The 25,207-nt window shown below is 37.1% G+C and overlaps 1 protein-coding gene across 9 annotated transcripts in view; it reads right to left on the bottom strand.

Annotated features, from left to right (window-relative positions):
* CEP162 (centrosomal protein 162) overlaps window positions 1-25,207 on the bottom strand; it is a 43,611-nt gene that overhangs the window by 12,925 nt on the left and 5,479 nt on the right. For 3 of the 9 annotated variants that reach the window (XM_026792747.2, XM_074538304.1, XM_074538305.1), the window contains exons 4-20: window positions 23,962-24,100; window positions 15,571-15,723; window positions 15,130-15,316; window positions 14,139-14,188; window positions 12,817-12,932; window positions 11,814-11,844; window positions 11,314-11,436; window positions 10,441-10,632; window positions 10,175-10,277; window positions 9,075-9,339; window positions 7,641-7,899; window positions 5,824-5,966; window positions 4,796-5,023; window positions 3,962-4,096; window positions 2,956-3,068; window positions 2,077-2,182; window positions 573-699 (exon numbers count right to left, since the gene is read on the bottom strand). In XM_026792747.2, coding sequence (XP_026648548.2) covers window positions 573-699; window positions 2,077-2,182; window positions 2,956-3,068; window positions 3,962-4,096; window positions 4,796-5,023; window positions 5,824-5,966; window positions 7,641-7,899; window positions 9,075-9,339; window positions 10,175-10,277; window positions 10,441-10,632; window positions 11,314-11,436; window positions 11,814-11,844; window positions 12,817-12,932; window positions 14,139-14,188; window positions 15,130-15,316; window positions 15,571-15,723; window positions 23,962-24,100 — 2,470 coding nt within the window. Of the gene's footprint in view, window positions 1-572; window positions 700-2,076; window positions 2,183-2,955; window positions 3,069-3,961; window positions 4,097-4,795; window positions 5,024-5,823; window positions 5,967-7,640; window positions 7,900-9,074; window positions 9,340-10,174; window positions 10,278-10,440; window positions 10,633-11,313; window positions 11,437-11,813; window positions 11,845-12,816; window positions 12,933-14,138; window positions 14,189-15,129; window positions 15,317-15,570; window positions 15,724-18,360; window positions 20,388-23,961; window positions 24,101-25,207 lie in introns of those variants that run through there. The other 6 variants (XM_074538307.1, XM_014266339.3, XM_026792748.2 and 3 more) reach the window with 6 other exon arrangements.

Below are 25,207 nucleotides of genomic sequence, written 5' to 3'. Positions count from 1 at the left end.
TGATGTTTATTGATCATACTCCTCCCATTTAGGGATCACGCATTTTCAGCAGAGACATGGAGGTAAGTATTACTGCACTTAGCATTTGTGATGCCTGACACTGGAAATGGGGAGAGTCCAATTTTGAGCCTTCTCTCATTAATTCAAACTGGAAAAAGCTCTGATAAGAATACTGAAAAAAGTCCCAAGGTGTAAGTTATAGGTAAAAAATGGGGAAGAACTAAATAGGAGACTAAGATGTAACACAGTAAATCTTTTCTTTTGAACAGAGTTGTCACATAATTGAAGTATTTTTTTTTCCCACATCCAGTGAAAGACTGGCAAGAAATCAAACCTAACAGGTCACAACAAAGAGTTTGGTTGGATACAGGAAGATATTTTCTAACAGAGTACCAAAAGTACTGCAGCATGTCCTTCACTGTATGCTTTTGTTAGAAGTTTAGACAGTATTTGTAAATAGTCTAGATGCATTTCACTAAGTAATACTTTAATAAGAAACAAGCTTTTGTTACATATTTATTTACTGAAATGCAAAGTAAGCAAAATTATTCAACAAAATGAAGGTGCTTTACTTGATGCAGATGCAATCTGGACTTTGGCTAAATCTCTCTCTTTCTTGGCTTGTACCAAGTCTACCTCAAGAGCTTGCTTATCTTGTTTTAGACGTCTTATCTCTTCTTGTAATTTAGCTTCTTCTTTCTAGATTTTAGAGAAAACAGTAAAACATGAAAAACTAAACACATAATATCACACAAAACCCCTGAGCATGCTTTTTCATCACACAAAGATTAAATCACAACAGTTACATACGACCACAGCAACAATAAGGTATTTTAATTTTGGTGTTATTGTCAGGCCCTGCAATAGAAGACCATGGGAAAACATAAGCTAAGCATTAAAAAAAATCCAAACTCCAGATTTTTTAAGCCTTACTTAACTGTCATAGAAGTAGAAAATCTCTGCTTTTTGAAAGGGTCAGTAAAGAAAATGGCTTGACTTACTTCTGAGACTGAAGACTGTAGGATAAGTGGTCAAATGTATTGTCCAACAGTTCACTCTACTACATTCTACTTCTTGCCATTTTCTGCAGGCAGTCTCTCTTTTTGCTACACACGAACACTAGGAAACTTCAAGACCAAGTAGGACAAAAGGTCTTGGTGCCAGAGCCACCTCTAGAGATGGAGCCCCTTGGTCCTAGGTATGCACAGGTACAGCAAAAACCAGCTGGGGGTGCTGAGATTTTGGGAGCAGCCAGTAAACAGACTGAGTGTCTAGGCATGTACATGTGGGTATGTCACTGCTAGTGAGCTCCTATCCTGAACTGCTGAGCAGGCCTGTGTGCGTTGGGCCACAGGTACTCCTTGTGTTTCTGTCGGGTTTTCGGCTGTTTGAAGGGCCTGGAAAGGCCTGGAGTGGCCTTGGGACAGCCCGCGTATCGAAGGACGAGAAGAGGCTTCAGTTCTTCTTTCGGTTTTTATGTTTATTAATTGTTTATCTAAAAAATGTTCTTTCAGCCCGACAGAGGTCTGCTCAGCAGCCAGCCATGAGCACACTGTGCCGCCCTCCGTACAGACACCTATCTTTATACCTATTGTTACGTGTACAATATTTATCATTTTTCCCCAATACCATTTATTCTTATTGCTGGGTGCACTTTCAGTAATAACCAATCCAAAAATGCTACCATCACCAAAGAAGATGGAGGAGAAGAAGAAGAAGAAGAAGAAGGACAGGACACACCCCAATTTCTCCATCTTACTTCTCTAAACCCCCCTGTACATAAATCCTAAACCCTGTGTCTCACCCTCTAATTAGCTAATCTTTTCGCCATTCACCCCGGTGAAGTCCTCTTATCTTCATACAGGTGTCGTCTCCCGTGTAGGGTCAAAGTCCAGCCACCAGACACTTCTGGCAACATTCCAGGACTCCCGGGCCCCCCAAGGGTGGTCTCAGTGGCTCGGCATCTCAGGACTCAGATCCTGAGATCCCACATGTTTCCAGTGGTATTAGTTGTATTTCTGTGCTACATGCAAAGGCACTACACTCTGTTATCTTACAGGCTTGGTATATCCCTACCTGGGCTACTCGAAGCTCTGAAATCAATTCTGTGAAACTCTGATTTCTGGCTGGTTCAGAAACCTGCAGGACTCGTGACTGGTTGTTAATCTTCTCTAGCTTTTCTCTAAAAAACAACAGAAAAGCAGTTATGCAATGTGGTGATTCAGCATACTATCAGTGGCCACTGAAAAACAAACACAATCCCCTGCCCCCCAAACTGTAGCACACAGTCAATCTGGGCAGGTTCAAAACAAAAAGAGAAACAAACATACACAATATTTATACACAAACAAAATTCACTGTAAGGTGAAGTCTTCTCGCCTCACATGAACTAGTTTATTTGGACTACACAAGGGAAGGAAATAAAGTTCTACCCTGCATCAGTGGAACTCATTTACAGGCCTCTCCATAGCAAAGATCTGTAGATTAGGAGTACACACAATTGCTAGGTTGTTTCTCCTTACTAGCACAGGATGCAAATCTCACAGGACCTACAATGCAGGGAATAGAATTGTTTCTCCACCAGCAGAACCTCTTGTGCCCCCCTGATTTACTCTGTGTCTTACAAGAGCATCAAAACATCTTAACAACATCAGCAGAGCCAAAATATCAGAACAAGTGCAGCGTAATGTATTATGTATTCTGATATGAGTAAGAACACTGAAATATCTCCCAAGTGGAAGTCTCTAGTCTTCCCACAGGTTTGCAACACCATCAAGAAAACAAAGAATTAAGCGCCCATAATCAACACAAACCAATTCTCAAAAGTAGAAACAAGACCACGAACCTGAGAAACACTAGAAAACATGCACCTGATAGACTCTGCAATGGTTCTTCATTAAAAAAAAATAGCAGAAAATTCTAGAGATTTTAGGTCAGATATGCAAATGAGCCTACCTTAACTGTATTAATTCAGACTTTAAGCATTGATTCTCCTTAAACATTCGTTCCTCATTTTTTTTGTTTTGGATTTGTAGCTCTTTCATTTGTTTGTATAACCTCTCATTTTCCTAAGTTGAGACAGACAAAGTTAAAGAATATTCACAATTACTGTTTTCTTCAGTTATAAAACAATTTTCTATGAATCACATAGTTTAACTGCTGAAACGGTGGAAGAAAACACTGAATGTTTAATTACTGAGCTTCTAAAATGGATATCTACTTTCACTATCTACAATCTCATCCAAGTGTCTGCTCACTCTGCATGAAAGAGCTAGGACAGATCCTCTGCTCACTACCCCAGCTATATTCTAAAAACGTGTTCAGGGGTGAGTGCTGATAGATCAGAGTTCAGCCTGCCCATGCTCCAGTCCTGGAGACACAAATCATCATTGTCTGGGATGTTCACAGACATATGTCGGAAAGACATTGTGTTTATATCAAGAATCATGCTGAGCATCAGCTGGAAGCTGGTTGAGCTACCCACTGGATTTTACAGCTGCAAGTATTCAAAAGGATTATTAAGTTTGAATTATCTATTTCTCCACTTGACTAAGTAATACAAATTAGGCATGCTAATAAGGTTACCTTGAAATCTGCAGCTCAGATCTTGAGAAAAACATTTTAAAAACCAAAATTTTTCAGATTTCAAATGCTGATTAAAAGTACTAATTTTCAGCTACATTTGGGAAAAAGTTTGTGGTTCTTCATTGATCATAAAATTCTCAACTGTAAAGTTACTGATTTTTACAATTTAGAACATTTACATGGATCTGTGGAAAAACTTAGTCCAAACTAGATGTGTGAAAGACTTTTCAAATCTGCAATGTTTGCCTTTCACACCCAAATTCCATCCACTTTTTAGAAAACAAGATAGCTATTTTCAACAGAAAAGTAGTAATCATTAAACAACTTTGTTTCTGAAACTGGACAGAACACAGTTCAACATCATGTGTGGTGTTACCTGTTGATAACCTTGAATAATGACCTCTTGATCTTCAATCTCTTTTTGTATTTGGGCCAGTTTTTCCTCAGTTATAGGGATTGTAGCTGCATGGGTCCACCTCTTTTCTTGGGTAATCTCTTCCATACTTCTTAGCTTTCAGAACACACAAACAATAAGAAAGTTTTTTTAGCAACATGGACTTTTCTACAAGACTGTGGTCTCTTCATTACTATCTTCCCTCACTCAGGGAGGTGGTGGAGTCACCATCCCTGGATGTGTTCAAAAAAAGACTGGATGAGGCACTTGGTGCCATGATTTAGTTGAGGTGTTAGAACATGGGTTGGACTCAATGATCTTAAAGGTCTCTTCCAGCCTAGAAATTCTGTATGAGAGCAGACCAACGAGTGGCTCTATCTGGAGTTTTACAGAAGCATTATGAAAGAGAGAAAAGGTATAAAATGTTTGGGAAAAACTAGCAGTTTCTGTTATGTCTCTAGACAGGAGGGTATGTTACGATGCAAGGAGTTATTCTCAACAAGGGTATAGTGGAATAACTCTGGGAATATTTCATACAAGTGGTATCTGTGGGAGTGAATAAAATCTTTGCAAAAACTTACAGTAAGACTCTCAAAATAGCAAAGTAAGGGAACTCAGGATAACATGGTTTTTCTCCAGGAAAAAAAAAATCATGACTTACAGGCAATAAATATAACAGCAGGTATGCATTACAGGGTGTCTGGGTAAATTTGGATTTTCTCCTCATCAACACCTCATCTAAAGTAACATTTATTCAATTTTCAGAAGCAATGTTTCTTCTCTTCTATAGGCACAGGATACAAGATGATAAAGTACCTTACTCTGTAGAACATAGTTTTCCTGACCCAGACGAGAGAGCTCCTTTTCATGCTGTGTTTTCAGTTCCACTACCTTGGCCTCCATCTCCTTCTCTTTTTGTGAAAGCCTGCTGGCCAGCTGCTGAATCAAATCCCGAGCTCTGCTCAGGTCTTCCTCTGCTGTTTGTAGTCGTTTTAACAAGTACAGCTCTCTATCACAGCTTTTGAAAGGGGAAAATGATAAGTCCTAGGGCAGACAATTCAGGGAAACATTACACTGAGTTGATTGTTTACCAGAACTCTGCTCATCAGCTTTATTTAACTGGTTTGTCTAGCTCTCAGCAACAACGCAAGGCACTTGAAAAAACAACCCAAAATACCACCCCCCCAACACTTCAATAGCAAAACATCCTATATTCATTTTAATGAGTGACCCCATTTGCAAAATATATATGAGGAAAACAAGACAAAAAATCCAAAAAGAAACAAATACATCTCATATGACAGCCACTATATTGCTACCATAATTATTATATTATGCATCATCTTACTTTTAGAAAAGCAGCAATGCTTTAGGTATTCAATGAATAGCTTTTCTATGCAGTTGGTAAGGGAGAAGGAAAAATCATTATGGCACTGTAAATTCAGTCATCTTGAAGAAGTCAGAAGGTATTATTAAATATTTAATGCAATGCAAATAGGAAAAATCCCTTAACAGTAGTACTGTTTAAACATTCATGGCAGAATATTATAAGTAGAAATTATATTTAACCTTCTTTTACAATGAAATAGTAATTTTTAGAATTTAATAAGAGGCTTTAATTATATAAACCCACCAAAGCAACAACAATATCCAAGCAACTGAAAAGCAGTATAATTATATTTGCATAGTTTAAAAGTAAAAAGTAGTATCTGACTAAAGGGAGGTCTTCATTCACTATTTCAGTATTTGCCAACCTTGTGATAATTGTTAAAAGCCTTGAAAAAACAGGCTTGCAAGCCAAGTTGTACATGCTATAATTAGGAGCAACACTGGTTATTACTCACATGATGATATTGCCTGTTATAATCCTCAGCCTGGTGTCCAAGATTACTAACAACTGATTGGCCAGACAAAACTCTGTTAATACTTCCCTCCAAAGTTGGTTCATTTGCTGCAGATCTTATTATCCTAGTAGCAAATAAGGCTTCTTCATTTAGGCAGAAAGTAAAATAGAACAAATTATATTCAGAATTTTATGTCCTTTAAGAAAAATATGTATCCATGTGATCCAACCTGTAAGTATATAAAGTATTCTACAACCTGAATTTTGAATCAAATATAGAAAGTTGAGAACAATGATATACTATGGAAAAGCTGGAGGGTTTTTTTTTTAAGTAAGGAACTGATGACAAGATGAACAAAACCAAAGAGAACAACTGAAACATGCAGCTGGATAATAAATCCTTCACAAAACAAGGTTAATCTCACTCCTCCACTTTAGAAGCAGCCAGTTATCTAAGTATATATAAACACAAAATATTTCAAGCTATGGGGAAGGTAAGACACAGCAATTTTCAAAACAGACTTTGGAGTGCAGAAAGAAATGCAACATTTATTTGTTGCATCAAATAACGACTGGAGTAAGAAATCAGGCAAGATCCCTCCAGAGTCACTAACATACATGGAACTGTTCACATCTCAGCCTTCTGACAGTAACTACAACTGCCATTTCAACTGCTCCTGCTTAGGAATGTTACATGTGAATAAAAACCCCACCAGACAATGATTCTTTTCCAAATCTCATGCCTTTTTAGTGTCACACACCCCTCAGAAAGGTACTCCCTTAGCACTGATGACTTGGCAATTGCTTGATGCAATGCTATTCTCCTCCTAGCTATAGAAGAGGCCCCTGCAGAATGCAGCCAGGTGAGATTAATTTTCTGAAATCACATAAAAATGAACTATCATGAACAGTTATAGCTAGACAGGGAAGAGCAAATGTGAAAGAAGCCTATAGTCTTATTATCTCAGTACTTGTTATTCACTTTACCACCTTCACCGGGCTGTAAAACCTCTTCCTCAGGGAGAGACACATCAATGTACTGAAGAACTGAGGTCCCTCAGTTCAACAGCTGCCACTGAAGCATCTCCCTAAGACAGATGAATAATCCTAAACTGCTTTTCCTGACACTTCCTGCAGGGCTTTTAAACGCACTGCATGCTAGAAGTGCATTAAGCCTGGGTACCTGTGGTGTTACTTGCTCATGCCTCAGGGATAGCAAACATTGTCTGAATTGAGCTGAATAAGCTTAAGATGAATTATCTCATGAAACTCTTTGGGATTCACCCCAAAATAAAAAGTCTCCTTGTAACCCAGCTTTCACAGGATTACATTGGTATTCTCCTTTTCATAGTGTTTCCAAGAGACATGAATGTAAAATAGGACTTCCTTTTTAGTACTTCTATTGTACTCTAGGAAAGCAAAGATCAAAAGAAGCTCAGAACAGGAATTCAGTCTCAAACATACAAGTTAGTGAGTCAGCAAATCTTTGCATTTACTGAAATGAAAAATGTCAACTTGTAGATATTAATTTTTGAACACCAGCTTTTTTTACTCTTTCGGTCCTGAATAGGACTTACCTATTCAAAGAACAATAGGTAAGTCTCAAACATAGTGTTGGTAAATGTGAGTGGAAAAAAGATTCATATAAAAGTCTCTCTCACAGCTATTTCATGCTAATACAGAAAAATAAATCAGTACTTAACTGCATTTGAGTTTAGATTTCTCTACGACATTTGGGGTTTTTTTAATGTGAAGCATAAAAAGCAAATCTCTCTGGCTCTTGAACTCAGAATCAAAACTCTCAAAACTTACAATTACCTTTAGATTTTGCTCTATCTGCAGGACTTTTGGCTTTCATAGAGGTCTTTTTGGAAGTTTCTTTTGGTGTTTTCTTTTCACTGACTGGAAAAGATTGCTTTGAAAGTAAACTGGGCTTCCCATAGCCAGAACCTCTAACCAGTCCATGAGGACCATGTGAAGGTTTCTTTTTATGTACAGGTGCTGGGCTTCTAATATTCTTTGGTTTGGTTGACACTGGTTCTGATCTTTCATTCTTCAAGGAACAAGATCGAAGAGCCTGTGACAGAACAGATTGGTTTAAAACAAGTTTTAGGCTCTGCTGTAAACTGAGGGTAGCATTCACCAGTGAAAAACATAGAACCAGTTACCAAAATTACACAACAATACGACTCAGAGTGATGGCAAGCATTGTTTTTAAACAAATTAGTAGTAAGTAATTTTGCAGAATTGTACTACTTCAGAACTACACAAGGCAAGTACTTTGTACTGGCTCTATTTAATTGATCTGGGAAAATGTATCTTTATTTTAATTGTACTGTACGTTACAGGGTCTTTTGCTTACCAAATAAGGTAGGTCATGACTAAAGGCTAATAAACACAGTGGATACAGAAACCCAGCCATGAATAAAGGAACAGTGGCAGGCAGAGGAACTCTGCTAAACTTGATCATCATAAACAAAGCACACAACTCCCAAGACCAACACATGAAAAAGTTTAGCCTGTTTGCCCTAAAGGGCAATCCACCAGGATAAATCAGCCAAATCTCTGTCCCTACAATGCCTTGCACACACAAAAGATGACTGCCTAAAGGAATGTGAAGCTAATTTAGGGGATGCAAGGAGAAAATAATTTGGGGATACAAGGAGAAGATTTGGGATTACATGAATCTTGTACTGGGATGTCTGAGAATATTGTAAGAATATGCAAAATTTACAGGATCTCTAGGGAAATAACAAAATAGAAGTAAGAAATAAGTCTGGGAAATAGAGGAAAAAACAGATTAAAAAAGCTGGTGACATGACCAGGTTGCTGGTCAGCACACTTGTCTGACTCAGCTGGACACTGACCACTGCAGCCCCTCCTCTATTCTTACTGAACTGCATTTCTGACTGTTCTCTCTGTACAAATGCTCCCTGTTCTGAGTCTGTTGTGCATTTACGCGTGTTCCCCCAATGCTCACGTGCTCAGAGACATCACTGTCTTGAGCTGGAGACATGGCATTGCAGCAGCCTTCCACATGTTGGGCTGGGACAAGAAGAATCCCATTGGTCCCAATGTACACTGGATTTGGTGACCTCTAACAGCAGCAGTGGCAACATGAGAATTTCAAGAAAAACAAACACAGTCTTTCAATTTCTTAACATCAGAACATAATCAAGTGACAGGCAGTCTAAAAATACATACCTTTAAAAATTACTTCCATACAACAAAAATCTGGTTGGTAATACTTACTTTTTTAGTTTTGCTTCTTTGTGAAAGCAGAGAGTTTTGTCCTGTTTTTTCTCTTAGTAGATCAGGCTGTACTTCACTGGTCTGAATTTCTTTCTCAGTCATCCTGTGAAAGTTACCATCATTCACGCTTGTCTGTAGAAAGATGCTTTCTTCTCTGTTAAACTTTTCAACTAAGTTTTTCTCCCAAGATGAATTATTCTGGGGGTCTTCAAAGGGTGAGTGGCTAATGAGGTCATTGTCTGTGCTGCCTACCAGTTTCACAGGACTGCAAGAAAAAAGAAGTCATATATAATAAGACTTTTGCCTTTTGCTTTTCTATCACTCTAGAAAAAGCAGGACATTTTTTCCTTACGTATCAGCTGTAAAAACTGCCTGAATTTCAAAGAGCTACTAAGCCTCTTTTAAGACCCATCTTGCAGATTTAGTCATACAGATTCGCTCCCATGCTGTGTAAAAAGAGCTGCTTCTCAGCAGCAACTGTTTTTGTAAAGGTAGCAAAATTATCTACAAGATAAACACCTGTAAGCCTGCAATTACCACTAATTAAAAAATGAGCAGTATTTCTGCTGAGTGCAGTTACATGATAAGCTCCCTGAACTCATCTGCTAAGCATAAGCTGTATTTCAGCTGTATTCAGACAGTTGCCAGGCCTGTGCTGTCTGCTCTAGACAGAACAGCTGCAGCAAATAAGGGGGAGGTACGGAGCATAGGTTAGTAAGAATCACAACAGTGAGGTTTGATCTTAAGAGAATGTGAAATTAAGATTATGGAGTTTGGAGAGCTAGAATAGGATGTGGGCTGAAATGCTTGTGGGGAAAGAGCAAAAGACTGGGAGAGCAGAGATCCTAGCTGTGAGAGTGATGAACACTCCTCCAAATGATGTGACAAACATTGCTGCTTATTACCTGAAGTAAGTATGGGAATCCCTGGTCTAAACTACTAATACTGTATAATTAATTTAACAGTTCACTGCAAATGCCATAATGCCAGTGCAGGATATAACAAAATTTCAGAATTTAATTAGAGAAAGATACAGATAAGTTATTTAGAGAGCTATTTTTCATAAATTGTTAGCAGCTTTAGATTACTACAATTCTTACAATGCATCTTGAAATAAATACCATTCAGGGTCCACATCAAAATGCCTGGTATTATACATATGTCCTGTAATTGTTTTCATCAATTCTTCCACAGTAGGTAAATCTAAACAATGAGAAATAAATATAAAATAAATTAAAAAACAAACTAGAAAAAATATTCGTTACAAGGACATTTAAAAATGTTTGATAAATGGAGTCTTACAGATACTACAAGTTCAGTCATTTTATAAGCTTGTACAATACATGCCTTCCTTTAAGCTATTTACCTGAATCAACAGTTGACATGTTTTTTGCACAGATATCATTATTTTGTGCAATGCTTTGCCCTAAGCCTTCTGAGACTGCCACTGCAGAACTGTGCAGTTTCTGCTCGCCAGTGTCCCCCAGAGACTGATCAATGTGATGATATGCCTGGTATAGCGCTTCCATGTCACTGGTGGCTTGTCCATAGGAAGTACCTGAGAAAAAAGCAGCCTTGTAAGAGACACTACTGGATTTTCTGTTTTGGGGAGCACCTCACTGGAGCCTGTGTTTCAGTTACTAGCTTGGTCTATTATGTGGGGAACACTGATACCACTTACATTAAAAAAAAAATTAAAATCTTGTTTTTCCTTAAAGTTGCCACATTAATTAGTGCCTACTAAATGATCTCATCTACCATTTGCACTCCTCTCCCCCATTCTTCCCCATCTCAATATTATAACAGTACCAAATTAACAGTACCAAAATGGCTATTTGAACAGGTGCCATCACAGCCATAATCTGGATATTAGTGGCCTGTACTGTTTTGTGAAGTTTGATAAGAGAATGTATTCAATAATTCAGTTCAATGCTGTCAAAGAAGAATTTTAGATATGAGACATAACAAGAGGAGATGGTATTTAAACATAAAATTGCAGCATCAAGAACTACTTTGCAACAATCAAGTGTTTGGCAGAAACATCACTATTTCCTGAAATGTTTCCTCCTGTTTTCAAGATGTGTTGACAAAAGCCAAGGGCTTCATGTTTTCCAGTGATCTAAGAACAAGTGAAGACATTGGAGTCATCTATTTTAACAAAGGAAGATTTTTGGTTTCTAGATTTGTTGTGTGGTGGGTTTTCTTTGTTTTTTTTTTCTTTTTCTAAAGCACCCCTTACCTGCTTCATTCATTTCAACTGCACTGACTTCTTCAGGCTGATCATGTTCATCTGGAGCTGCATCTGATGCTTCAATGGCCTTCTGAAGCTCTACAGCAGAATCTTGTGAATCAAGCAATACAACTAAGAAGATAAATGTTAAAGAAAACAAAAATTCTCTTATTTATACTTCATCACACTGGAATTAGAAGTCTACTAGAGCTTGATGTCTTAAGTATACAAAAAATACTATACAGATTATTTTATTGCCATTAGTGGAAAACCAACGAACTCTGATTACAAGTCTGAGTTCTGAGTAGGTGCAATAAATATAAAAATACATTAATGATCACCTTGAAGTGTTAATATGTAGATTATTTTTAACTATTTCAATTCAACATATTTTCAGTAGAACACATTAATAAAATAAGGTGAAAAATATCAAAATAGTAAAAATCAAGTAAGCAAGCTTCAAAAACTTCCATTTAATCTTCATCCACTGAACAAAGTTTATATTTTACCTTTAGCCAGCATGCCAGTGTTTGCTTCTTCCTAACAACAACAACAACAACAACAAAAACAAAACAAACAAACAAACAAACAATTACTTTGTGAAAAGCAGGGGAAAAAATTGGACAAACTTTAGAAGTTGGTCAAATACCTAAAAACAGTTTTTAGAACTTAGAATTAACCAGTTATTCAGTCTCCAAGAATATGCACTTCTCTAAAATCCTCCTTAGAATGCCATAAAGTTCTCAACATCCTGTACTCTATAAACCTTTTCACAGGTGAATAGAAATGAAATGCTCCTCTGCATAGAGGAGCATTTTTGCACCTTCCTGGTTCTCTTTTATTGTAATTTGAGAAACAAAAGTTAAGTAGCAGTAAGGACATTATTTACAGCTCCATTCTAACTTTTCAAACATTTACTAGAAATACCACTCTAATAAATTTCTTTAAAAAGAACAAAAAACCCAAATAAGTTTACCTAGTGAAAATGAATACATGATGCTCTTTAGACTTCTTTTGAAAAAAGCCCAAATCTGAATGTGTGCTCCAGGGATGCAGCCATGTGCTCCAACCCCATGTGCTACACATGAGAAGACCTGACCAAGCCAGTGGACAGCAGTGCCCTCACAGCTCATACATACAGTGAAGATTTTTGGGTCCTCTGTCCAAAGGGCTTCTCTGCACAGAATTAATTGCAGTAGTCTGAGTCAATTGCACCTCAAAAGCTCTGAGAGAATAATCAGTACCCATCCTGAGGCCGAGTTTCCACCTGAGCTCATAATTTGTGCACTTACATCTTCATTTCTTAACTCAAAGGAAGAGTAAGCAGGAAACCCTGTGAAGAACTTAACCCCTTCTATGATCTAGCACAGGGAAGTGCATATCCTTAATAGAAAGATATAGTCTGAGAGCCACAATATTCTTTCAGACAGCATGTATCATATAAAAGTTTAGTTAAATATTGCAGAGCTTTTAAAATTCCTGCAAGTAACAGAAACATTTAGCAAGCTATACCTGTTCTTGAAGACTTAAATCAACTTCTGACATGATGTTTTGATTCACCTGATCTCCTTCAGTTTTGAGGGCAGGATTAGTATCTGTTTCTTCTTCAAAATCTTCACTGTAGCTACCTAAAAGAGTAAAAGTAAATGTCAAACAGAATGAATACTCAAGGAAGATAAAGCACTAAGAGACAGCTACTTCCTTTTCCCCAATGCCTTGTCTAAGAACAGCTACTGCTAATGTTACTCCTTTTACAAAGGCAACAGAAAGTTTCCAAAACTGAGTGTGGTACTAAAACTACAGTGAAAGTCACACATAATATCTCTAAATTCAAAGGAAGCTGCCTTGTGATCAGACATGCTTTGTCTCAAGGTGTACTTGAACTGACCCCTTTTATTCAATTACACACTCTCACTTAGGGCTGCAATGATGCAATTCCAACCCTGTAGATAAAGTACTCTGTACATTCACTTAGACAGTTTTGAGGCTCAGAATCTGTAATTTGGCTTCTTATGACCTGCTCTGGTGGGCCAAAAGCCACTCTTAAGACAAAGCACTATTTAAACCCAAGTGTGCCAGAGAATGAACTTTACAAGCAAGGCAAAGGCTTTTCCTTCAGTTACCTAGATCCCTTCACAAGTTTCAGTTCTCTTTTGCTGTATCTCTCCGCCTCAGCTCCTGTGCTTAACAGGCTCCAGCGTCTGCATTATCTGTAACACTTAAGCCTAGACCCCTTGCAAAACACTGGATCATAATGTGCTCTTTATGTGTTTATGGTTTACAAATACATCCTCCTTATGCTTGGGAAATTCAATCCTGACAACAGGACCTCTCAAAAGTTCAACTGAATATATATACATTTGAAAATACAATCCATTAAATTACATGAATGCACACCATCATATGACAGCAATGAAGCATAAAATAAAGAGACATGACAAGTGAAAGACAAATAAGCAAGAAATGTAGCATGAAAATTTTGTGGGGAAATCAGATAAGAGTAATGCTGCAGATTACAGAGATTAAACTCAGGTCTGAGAAGATGGCCAAGATACAGATGACAATTAAGACACTGGAGTAAATCAAATTCCAAGTCAGAGGGTTTTTTTTTTTTCCATTCATGAATGATGCAGGATTTTTACTACTTTTTTTCCCCCTTTTATTTTTGTCTTTTGGTTTACAATAGATTAAAATCCACTTAAGAAAAGAAAAAGCACAGAAGCAAAAGTAAACACCTTAACCCCTCTGTATGAATAACAGCTGCACAGTCATAATGCAACAGCAGCCTAAAAGGCTAATGTAAGAACTACAGGTGAAATAAAAGTTTGTATTACCAGATTTCTCTTCATGTGCAGGCTCTTCTTCTTTTTCAGCATTTTCACTTCTGAGAAATAAAATAAAAATTCTACTCTCTTTTTGGACAGCAAATAATTTTTTTTTCTTGGAACTCTACACTCTGATATTTCTTACAATTAATAATAAAAGAAAAAATTGCAATTTGTCCAAGAAACCAAATAAAAGGTAAGAAAAGTTGTAAAAGTGTCAGAAATTATTAAAATAAAGTATTTCACAGCTAAAATTCTCAATCTAACTCTTAAAAACACTCCCTTTCTATATTCTCTTCAACATCTACATTAACTTCTCAAAAAATATTTTTACCATCAAGGTTTGCTTCCTATTCTGACCCGGTCATTCTGGATTAACAAAATCATTTTAAAAACCACCCACCTCTCCTTTCTTTCCCCTTTTCCCATAAAACAGAAGTTTTGCCCTTATGTAAAGCTCTCCAGAATTCTGTTTCTCTAACCGTTTTCATATCAGAAGTTGCCTCTGAACTCAGCATTTTCACCAAGAGCAGCCTGAACTTCCCCTTCATCCATTTCTCTCACAGATGTTGGAACTTATTTTCACATAACTGATTATAAATGGGTTGCCCTAGTCTATGAAGATTAGGTATCTTTCCTCTAGATTCATTTGTAATATCACATCTAAAGTGACACAGAATGTTTCCTGATCTATTTCCTTGTTATTATCAGTTGTTACATCTTTGTTTAGTTACTCCTTACAATTATGAATGTTGAGTTGTTTCTACTGAGTTATGCACAAGACTGTGGAGCTACATCCAATCATCACTAACTCATGCACTCACTTTTATTTATTAAGCTCATTTCTTTCCTTGTCTTGAAGAAAAAAAGCAAACCACAATAAACAAAAAAAACCTGTCTGAAATTATATAGAGGATATCATCCAACAAAATCTCAGTGGCCATACCCACCCACATGTGCTCACTAATGCAGTCCACAACCTTTCTTCCCCCTAAATTACCGTACAAATGGTGCTAGTATGACAGAATCATTGGAATCCAGCTCTTTATTTAATCTTGAATAATCAATAGTAGAGGAAGCTTCTCGTTCAAGCTTGGCAAAGAAGATCTCTTTTTCTTCTTGTTCTTCCAAGGTATCCAATCCAACTCCTACAATACTTTGATTAGGCCCAGAAGCTAAAACTGAATCTGAATTTCAAAAAAGAAAATAAATGGTGTCTGTGCTGTATGTCCACACAGAATAGCCAAAATAGTTAACAACAGCTAGAGACAGACTTATAAAGTACTAATGGTATCAAATCATTATAAACTAGTACTAGGAGGCTTCAGTTCATGACACAGCTGACAGAAGCGAAGAATCCCATCTTGAAATGAATTAAGGTAAAAAAATTTAATAGTAACTTATTTAGATTTAGTTAACTTGATGGGCTCTCAGTTCTCACCATTTGTTTCCAGGCTGTCTCTACTCAGAGAGACAGCATCTCCATTACTTTTCTCAAGCTGCATCTTTTCCACATCCATGTTTTCATGACCTTCTCCCACAGGCTGTGAAGTGTTCTGCACCTTGAGAAAGTTTCCATTGGCTTCAAGCATTCCTAGGAACAAAGTTGCAATATTCTTGACTACCATCTAAAAGTTACTTGTATGACACATAATTTTTCTAGTCTCCTTCCAGAACCACCAGTTTTAATCTCGCACTGCAACTGCAAAGATGGGCAGTCTCACAAGTAACATTCACCTAATTTCCACTGATTCTACATGTAAATCTTGTTTAATTAATTAAGCTATTAAAAACATTATCTTCCTATCCTTCATATTTGCACACACACCTAAGGTTCAGCATGAGTCAAATGCACCCGAATTACTATCACATTACTCATGAAAGACAATCTCACACACAGACCCTATACAGAAATTGATATTTCTTTCTTAAAACCCAGCCCATTTTATTTGATTTACTACCGCAGATCACCATAGATTTTTTTAAACTTGCTAAGCCATTGGCTTGACAACGACATTTCATTTGTTGCTTAAAGGCTGTAAGGAAAAAAGTAGCAATCAAAGTCTCTTAAAAGTCACTGATGAACACCCAGTTATGCCATTCTACACATTTATGCAACTACAATTTGCAGCTGCTCTCTCCTAATTGCAATTTCACTGTTGTGAGGGTTCAACATCACCTTAACAACTTTTTGCTGGCTCTCAGGCAGAACACTGCCATATCTACTTCCTTATGGAAGACTAAAAGCCAGATATTGCAGGACACTCCTAGTTCAAAAACTGCCTTCTGCCTGACTGAAAAACACACAAGTTTATACTCAGATTCTGAGTAAGTTCTCATTGGAGAAGGGATAGGAGAAAAGTTGCTTAGGCATTTTATCAAATTACACAAGAAATTATTTAACAGTTCTCACAGAAGGGAACAGAAACTAAGTCTGTTTTTTCCAACATGAATCCTCAGTTGGTAACACTCAGAATTTTTCATCCTGCCTGGCCACATGATGTTGAGATGTAGCTGTGTCCTTGTACTGAGCACAGCAGAAGGGTGAAGACACTGACAACAGCTCATTTCCTGCTACAGGAGACTGGAGGAGAGTCTTCCATGTGCTGACCAAGTGCTTCAGCTCTGAGATCTTCCTCTGTTCCCTACACAAGCCCATACAAGTCCCATTTAAAAACGCCATACTTGCCTATATCATGACAATGGACAATCCTTTCCCTTCGGTACTGCAAATATACTTAGGGTGAGGGAAGGTGGGAAAGTAGGAGCTTCAACACCTTTTCCCTCCCTACTGGGCAGCCCTCAGCATATTCATTCTGATTGTAAGAGCCTCCTTTTTAAAAAAACATAATAGGTTTATTTTCTGGATTTTAATGATAAAGTCCCTTTGCATGTCTTTTGGGAGGCTAAGTGCAGAAGATTCCACACCTTGGAAATCCACATCCCTGTATCTAACCTCAGCTCTGTCCTCAATATAGAGTTCTTACTGACTTGCCCTGCATGCAACAATGTCAGAGACATTGTCTAAAAGGCAAGCTCCAAATGTACAAAGGCTAATGCCTATATAAATACATATTGCTACATTGAAAAGCAGAAAATGGAAAGCTCAAAGTGCTGAACATAAGTAAAAAACTACAAATAGCCCATTTCTCAGGTAGCCAAATGCAGTAATTTAAAGTAATTTACTCAGATGGCACTCTATTCTAGTTGTCAAGACAGCAAATAGGAGTCTGTTTGCAGCTGGGTCACAAGTTTTTTGCAGAGCTTTAGAGTAGCCATACCCTCCATCAGACCTCCAACACCCTATTTTTGAATGAGAATATATTAGCAGAATCAAATGCTAACTGCAACTGACCTCCTATCTAGAGATTTGCAAGAAAGAAGGGATTATGCAACAGTAAAAAAACCCAATTAGAATGTTTAATAAAACAAAAGTTTAAAGAAAACATTTTCCTATGTTTTTTTAATTTAAATCATCTGATATAGAGTGAAATTTCTCAGCAGATGTACATTGATCTTGAAGGCTTCACGGGTTTATCTTCAGGGTTTATGCAAGCTATCTACTAATTTTTAAATATTTTGCTAGTCAGGGTTTGAGTCAAATCAGAGTTTTTTTAAAAAGCAACTTCCTTAATAATCTGAAAATCTAATACTGTTTCTGCAGCCATTAAACTTTGCAACTCAGCCACTCTCAACAGCCACACACACCACTCACTGCTAGTAAAGGCAAAAATATTTGTTTTCTCTCATCCTACACAATCTGAACTCTGGGAAACTTATCAAACCTGGAGAAAATATCAACTCATATGGATTTAAGTCTCTTCATTGTGTTTTTGTGTTTGAACAGTCCCATGGATTTCAGTGAGGTTAGCAAGAGCCATTTGTTTTTGTGGGGCAGGTACTTGTTACTTCTCTTAAAAGCTTCTTAAGTAGCGAATGCCAAAAGTTTCACTATCTGTATGTTTCTAAGCAACATCTTATAAGGCTAATGATATATGGTATTCTTTTTTCAAGTACAGCCACTTGAAATGAATTAAAATAAGAACCTGAGTTTCACTTTGAATATTTATAACAACCATACTTGCAGAGAAACATTTAAAAACAAAGGACTCAAAGTGGTAATAACAAACATCTACCTCAAAAAAGTAACTTATTGTTTTCCTAAGCTGACCAAGACTGTCAGAATTATTTTACCTTTTTAACACCATATAAAATACAGTAAATTTGTTACCCTCAGAATTGCATGGACTGTCAGAAGCGAGGGCTCCTTCTTCTTTGTTTAAGTATGAATCTTTCTTGTCCTTATGAAATTTTTCCAACATTCTGGATTTAGACAAAGCCTTGCTGCGAGATGCACTGGAAGATTTAGAGGGAACTACTTCTAAGTGTACATAAACATTATAAAATTTAAAGCATAGTGGACAGGGAATAAAGAGAAGAACAAGACGTGAGACTTCAAAGTGACATTTCTGAAAAAGTAATACAGTTCAGTTTCTTGTACACTGAATTACTTCTGATTTTCTACCTGTAAGTAAAAACTAAAGTTAATACTTATAACTTCTGGAAATAGAACTACTCTTCTCCATCCTTTTTTTCTTATTTTTAAAAAGATTCTTGATACAGGTATACTTTGTATTCAATTGCACTGTTCTAGGAGCTCAATAAATGACCTGAAAACAAAGAAAACTAGTAAAACTACTTCAACAGTGAAAGGTTTTTACTTCGAGGTCTGAAAGGAAGCATGTAGGTTGGTACAAAGAAAAGTGGGAAAACAGAGGTACATAAGTAAAAATTACTAGTTTTATCACTGTCAGATATAAGAACTGCATTTGTTTGCTCTAACCCTTGTGGGGACCTGCTCAGCAGCAAAGCAAATTTCATTCATGTTAGCAGAATTAAGTTTTAGGTAACAGCAGCTATGCTGAAAACTGCTCTCATGATCAAAGACCCATTGAATGGTTTGGGTTGGAAAGGACCTTAAAGACCATCCAGCTCCTGAGCAGGGACACCTTTCACTAGACCAGATTGCTCAGAGACCCATCCAATCTGGCCTTCAACACTTCCAGGGATGGGGCATCCACAGGTTCTCTGAGCAACCCATTCACCGTCACAGCAAAGACCTTCCTCCTAATACCTAATCTAAAGCTGCTCTCTTAGTGTGATACCATTTCCCCTTGGCTGTCACTACATGCTCTTGTCAAAAGTCTCTCTCCATCTTTCTTGCAGGCTCCCTTCATGTACTGCAAGGGCACAGTTAAGTCACCCTGAAGGCTTCTCTTTCCTGGGGTTAACAAAGCCAATTCTCAGCTTTCCTCATAGAAGAGGTCCTCCACCCCTCTAACCACCTTAATGGCCTCCTCTGGACTCTTACAGCTACACTACAACCTCCATATGCCTTAGGCTAGCCAGATGGTGTGTGTTGGATTTTGACATGTTGAAATTGTCACAGTGGAAGAGGCTTCAGAATGGAGAAATTCTGATAAAACTCTTAGTTATGGGTCTTTTGAGTTCATCTTGACACAAGAGAGAGTAGTCTAGGACATCAACCCAAATACTTCTGCTATTTAGAACAGGAGTATGGGGATATGTGACCAGACCTTAACACAACTCAAACATCCAAGATAACTAAAGGAAGCTGGTGCAGCAAGGAGAGAAATTGAATAAATCCATTCTGATACAATGCATAGGTCCTTTATTCCCTCAACTGATGTGTAAGTTCACTAGCAAGGCACTACTCCTCAAAATCTATATTCTCCCACATTTACTGGGAAACTAGAAGTGTTTTCAGCATACCATCTATTATGAATAATGCAAACACCTGATACCTTTTAAAACAGTAATTTGAAATAAGTACAGAGGTCCTCCTATTGCTCATATTTAAAATATTAACTCTGATTTCAGAAATAAATTAATTTTTAGTTTTTATCTCCCAGACCTAGATGCTTTACACCTATTCTATGCAAATGAGACTTATGAAAACATATACATACATTTTCTAGACTGCACATACACTCTAGAAAACTAGCACAGGAGATGTTCTATAGTCTACAAACTATATCACCAACGTGATCCAAAGACCAAGTGCCAAATATTACATTTTCATGGCTCTCCAAAACATTACTGATCTGCTTGAATTTAACACCAATGCCATGCTTAAATCAGGACAAGTTGATTGCTATTGTCTTTTATATAGACAATGTGTATGTGGCAGCTTGGTCAAATGGACAGTTTGCTAAGGATTTTCTACAGGAAACACACTAATAATACAAGGTTGATACTGAATAAATATATCAAAACATATTTAATCAAATACCAGACTGGGAATGGGGACTCTTTTGTTCAGTGTTTTCCACTACTTCGGCATGGCTTTCTGTCAGTTCCTTCTCTTTCCTCACTTTAACAAATTTTATTTGAAAATCTTGAAAAGACAAACAGCAGGAACAGACATGCAAGCAAGACAGGACAGGAATTCTTAGTATCCAATTTTTTTTTATCATTTAATGACAAAAGCAAGTAGAAAGGACATCACCTAGGTCTCCAACCTGTCCAATATGGAAGACAGTATCCTGAATCATAATTTGCACATTTCAGTTTAAAGCTGAAGAGCAAACAGTTTAAACGTGCCTAGAATAACTCATGAAGTTATTTTAAAATGTACTTTATACTTCTCAGTGAAACACACTATTAGTTTAACTCTCTACCTATTTCCTGGCACTTCTGCAACAAGATGCCTTGGGAAACAAAAAGAACAGACAACAAGTAAGTGTAGAGCACATATTTAATCTTCTTCTCTTTGTCTTTCAAGAAAGTGTGATATAGATAATGAAGTAACACAAAATCAAAACTTAAACCACAAGCAATATATCAGCTTGGTGTATTACAAGCTAATGATCCAGGCTTTCTTCAGACAACATTATCTCTAAACAGTCACACCCAAAGACATCAACTTATACATATGGAGCATGCATTTGTAATGAATGCACTGCCACACTGTGGGTGAAGGTAAAATTTAAGCATTTATATAAGTTTGATTCATGATGATAAAACAACTTTAAAAACATTAATTCTATCAGCTGATAGTCTATTGACTATGTCCTGTCTGCAACCAACATGAAGGGTCCAGCCTAGAAGGACACAGAAGGGTCTCCAAAAAATTTTGAAGCATGCTGACATTACACTTTCCTGAAATTAAATTCCGCTTATTTTCATGTTTGTTAGCATCACAGCAGTGTTATTATTTTCTCCCATAAGAAATTATTTTGCTGTTTAGGAGATGTTTACATATAACCTTACAAAGAACTACAAGTATAAATCATCATCTTATCAGTCATCCAGTGCAGTAACTTACATTGCAATGTTGCTGTGCTGTCATCCACTTTTAATAGGTCTGAGCAACACACCACACAACATACACATGCTGAGAATATTAGATATGGCAAAATGGTATGTGACAAAGTACTTGGAAGCACACAAGAAAACCAGAGAGATACACAGAGGAGAACATGAGCAGTTCTGGAAGCCTACCCACACTGAACATCTTACAGTCACCCAACCTGTCATTTTAAAACACCACAAATATGTCTACATGAAGTAAAATCACAGCCACATAAAACTGCAGAGGAAAACTCAATTTATCCCAAAGGTGGTCAAGAGGTGGTCTCTGCAAATGGCTCTCTTTTGACTCTAGGTTAATTGCCCTACAACTAGACCCTACCTTGCAGAAAGTCATTCATCATAGCATGTATTTTGCAACTGATACCATTTACACGTGTCCAGTGTGACAAATATATCCCTTTCCTCATGGGATGCCACAACTAGGAGATCCACTTCACGCCATGGAGCTACCACCTTCTTGCTAAGACAGAAAGAGGAAGGCCCTCTAGCAGGAATTAAAGGCCCCTCTGCTCGGCAGTACTAAAGTAGTAGGTGGGATATTGCTTATTGCATATGCTCCATGAGTGGGGTATTCTAAGCAGAGTGGTGACAGAGCAGTAAATGAAATAAAATGAATAATCTGCCTGGCAAAAACGGTGCTCAGGGAAGAATTCAGTGCACAGATCTGGCACACTTGGCGTTCACTCCTATATTCTCAGCTTTGTTATGTCCAACTGCCAAAATGTTGGATCTTGGGAGTCAAACTGCATTACACACACATTACTTTCAACTCCCTCCAAAAAAAAAAAACCCAAAAAGCAGTCCCTCATCAACAGTATGAATATGAACAGGCTAGCTTCTTTTGCATGTAAATTGATTCCATACTAGCAAAACCGGGTAGGCTCAGCTTTTGAATGTTTTTCCCATAAATGAGAAGCTTTTCTTAAGAGAGACTTTGAAAAGTTTACCAGGTATTTCACACATCAGTAAATTGTAGATAAAGTTTTTTCCAGCTCTAATAGCTTTACCTCTAGTTAACCTGCACAACTGATAAGATATTCTTAATTTTAAAAACAACAGTGGTAGAAATTGTTTGGCTAGAACATCTCAATATAATCACATTGTTTCTTGTGACTCTGTTTTTAATTTTACTTAATCCACACAGGCACTGTTCTCTAAAACTTGTAATCACCCTGCCCTTTAGGAACCGATTTCAGTGTGTTTTCTACCGTAAGTACCAAAGTTGGGTTGCCTCAAGCATCTCAGAAAAACCATGGAAACATGCTGAGCTTCTAAAGTAATCAAAATTTTCTTTGAGAGTATGTAGAAAAATGAAGTCATGGTAACCTCTTAATTCTCACATTGCCCAGCAAGAACACTCCACCCTTATATTATTTGAAAAGCCGTAAGGAAATCATCATATCTCATAACCACCTGATAAGAATTTTCTCATATCCATGTGAGTTTTACATCAACATCTTAAAAGGCCAAGACAGACAAGAAGTCCAGGTACCACCTATTAGGATTAAACCTAAATGGCACAACTGCTAACTAGGATTTGACTCCTCATTAAGATGACACTGACAGATAGTCTTAAAATCTGAGACTACCAGCAGTATTTTAACTCTGTCAGATGAAAAAAATGATTTTTGTAACTTTCTGTTAGGGTCCACTTGCAATTAATACAAATCATGGAAATTAAGAAGCCACCAATTACTACACGAAGAGGAGGGCAAACATCCTGTGGAAACTCACTACTATAGGTTTTACTATCCAACAAGAAGACAATGTAGAAATTAAAAAAAAAAATAGAGGTGGAATGCTTGCAAACAATTATGTATTTTCTTCCAGAACTATGTGACCGTGTCAATACTGAGCCAGCAATCATGTCATCACAGCCCACTTCGCCTTGAGCCACAGTTCTTGGCAAGGGAAATGCTGGGAATACTGAAGACATACATCTTGGATTCAGCTGGTGTTGAAAAGCTTTTCTTTCTTTGTGCTTTTCCAACCTACTACAAATATTGCAGTTAGCATACATTTATACAAACTGGTCTTTTTCCACTACAGTTTTGAAAACAGAAAGTTACAAAAAGTCAGTATAAAGAACAGGTTGGCTACAAAACACATATATCAATATTTCTGCGAGTTTGTAAGTTATATTTCCTAACTATTTTACTATTTATAATGTGCTTATTTTTTACAAGTTTGATTAATTCAAAAGCTACAGAAAAAAAAACCATCAAACAGCTTGCATACAACTTGAATATAAACCATTAAAAATACAATTCTATTTGACTTTTATGCTTTACAAACTTGCACTGTAACATTCAACAGTGGCACCATTCAACAAAACACGAGTGGCACCAGCTTAATATCATACCAGGCCTAACATGCAGTATGAGAAAGGACTAGCCTGACCCCCTGTGGCCAAAACATTGCAAAACTTTTAATTTACCACCATCATCCGAGTCTTCCTCAGATAACCACCAGGGCACTGAATCCTTTTTCTTCTTTTCTTTTTTCCTGGGCTGTCCCAATTTCTCAAGAATGCTGGACTTCTTCTTTGAATTTCCAAGTGAATCATCTGAAAGAGACTGAATAAATTGCATACAAGATTAAAGAGATCTTTCACATGTTTACATTGTTTCAGCCACTCAATTCTGGACTTCTGAGTCCAGATGCCTCTCATTACTCCCCACTGTTTGCCGTCCTTGTATATGCATGACAAAACTGATTAAGGAACAATAACTATATTCATATGGAATAATACTGTATATTTTAATAATCCCACTGCCAGAATTTGGATATATTAAAAGTGGATTGCTTCAGAGAAACTAAGTTCAAATGAAAAGCAAAATCAGCTCTTTTTCAATTAGTTAAGACATATAAGAACCAAAACTATGACTATATCCCTGAAGATAATGAAGTGGAGCAGAAACAATTTTACCTTATCCTTGCTTTGTATGTGAACATTATTATTAATATTCTAAAAATAAATGTGCACTAGCAACATTCTGGCTGCCAGCAAATCAGACTTCAGAAATTAATTTTAGACTTTGTATTCATGGAATATAATAGAAATGCCAGAGCCATTCCTACCCAACCGTGTATTAAACTTTCATATGTGTTAGCCATCCATGCTGATTTTGACTGATGGCTTGAATCAATGGAAAAAAATCTGAGTATGGACACCATATGAATTTAAGTTACTGATAAGTAACAGGAAGGAAAAGACAACTAACCTCTGCTCCTTTCTTTTAATAAAGCTCTTTATGGCCTACAGCAGGCTCAGAGTCACAATTAGCTATCCACACACAGAACAAGGAAATATTCATTAACCTACTGCACTGCATCCTTATGTTCTACATATTCTTTGTGCAGCAAACTGGGGCTAAGGGGAATGGCATACTTTAAATCAAAATTTTTAGCTATAACTGTTAAAACCAATTGTCCTAAAGTGTCTTAGAGAACATGGTGCACAGAGTTAGTAAAAGCCATAAACGGTAAGAAACAAAGAATTCACATATGAAATGCATCACATGGGAAAATTTCAAAAGCTTCGCGTTTGTAATAGTCACAAATAAGAAAATCTGATAGTATAAACCCAGTATTAGAGGCAACATGATTGTGGATACTTAACATGGAAAACACAAGGGTATGTTTTATTAAAACAAGCCTCTGCAATCTACTGCCTCCTATTA

The sequence above is a fragment of the Zonotrichia albicollis genome, chromosome 3 (genome assembly GCF_047830755.1).
Source record: "Zonotrichia albicollis isolate bZonAlb1 chromosome 3, bZonAlb1.hap1, whole genome shotgun sequence".
Lineage (NCBI taxonomy): Eukaryota > Metazoa > Chordata > Aves > Passeriformes > Passerellidae > Zonotrichia > Zonotrichia albicollis.
The sequence above is the reverse complement of the archived record's forward strand: the minus strand, read 5'-3'. Positions and strand labels throughout refer to the sequence as shown.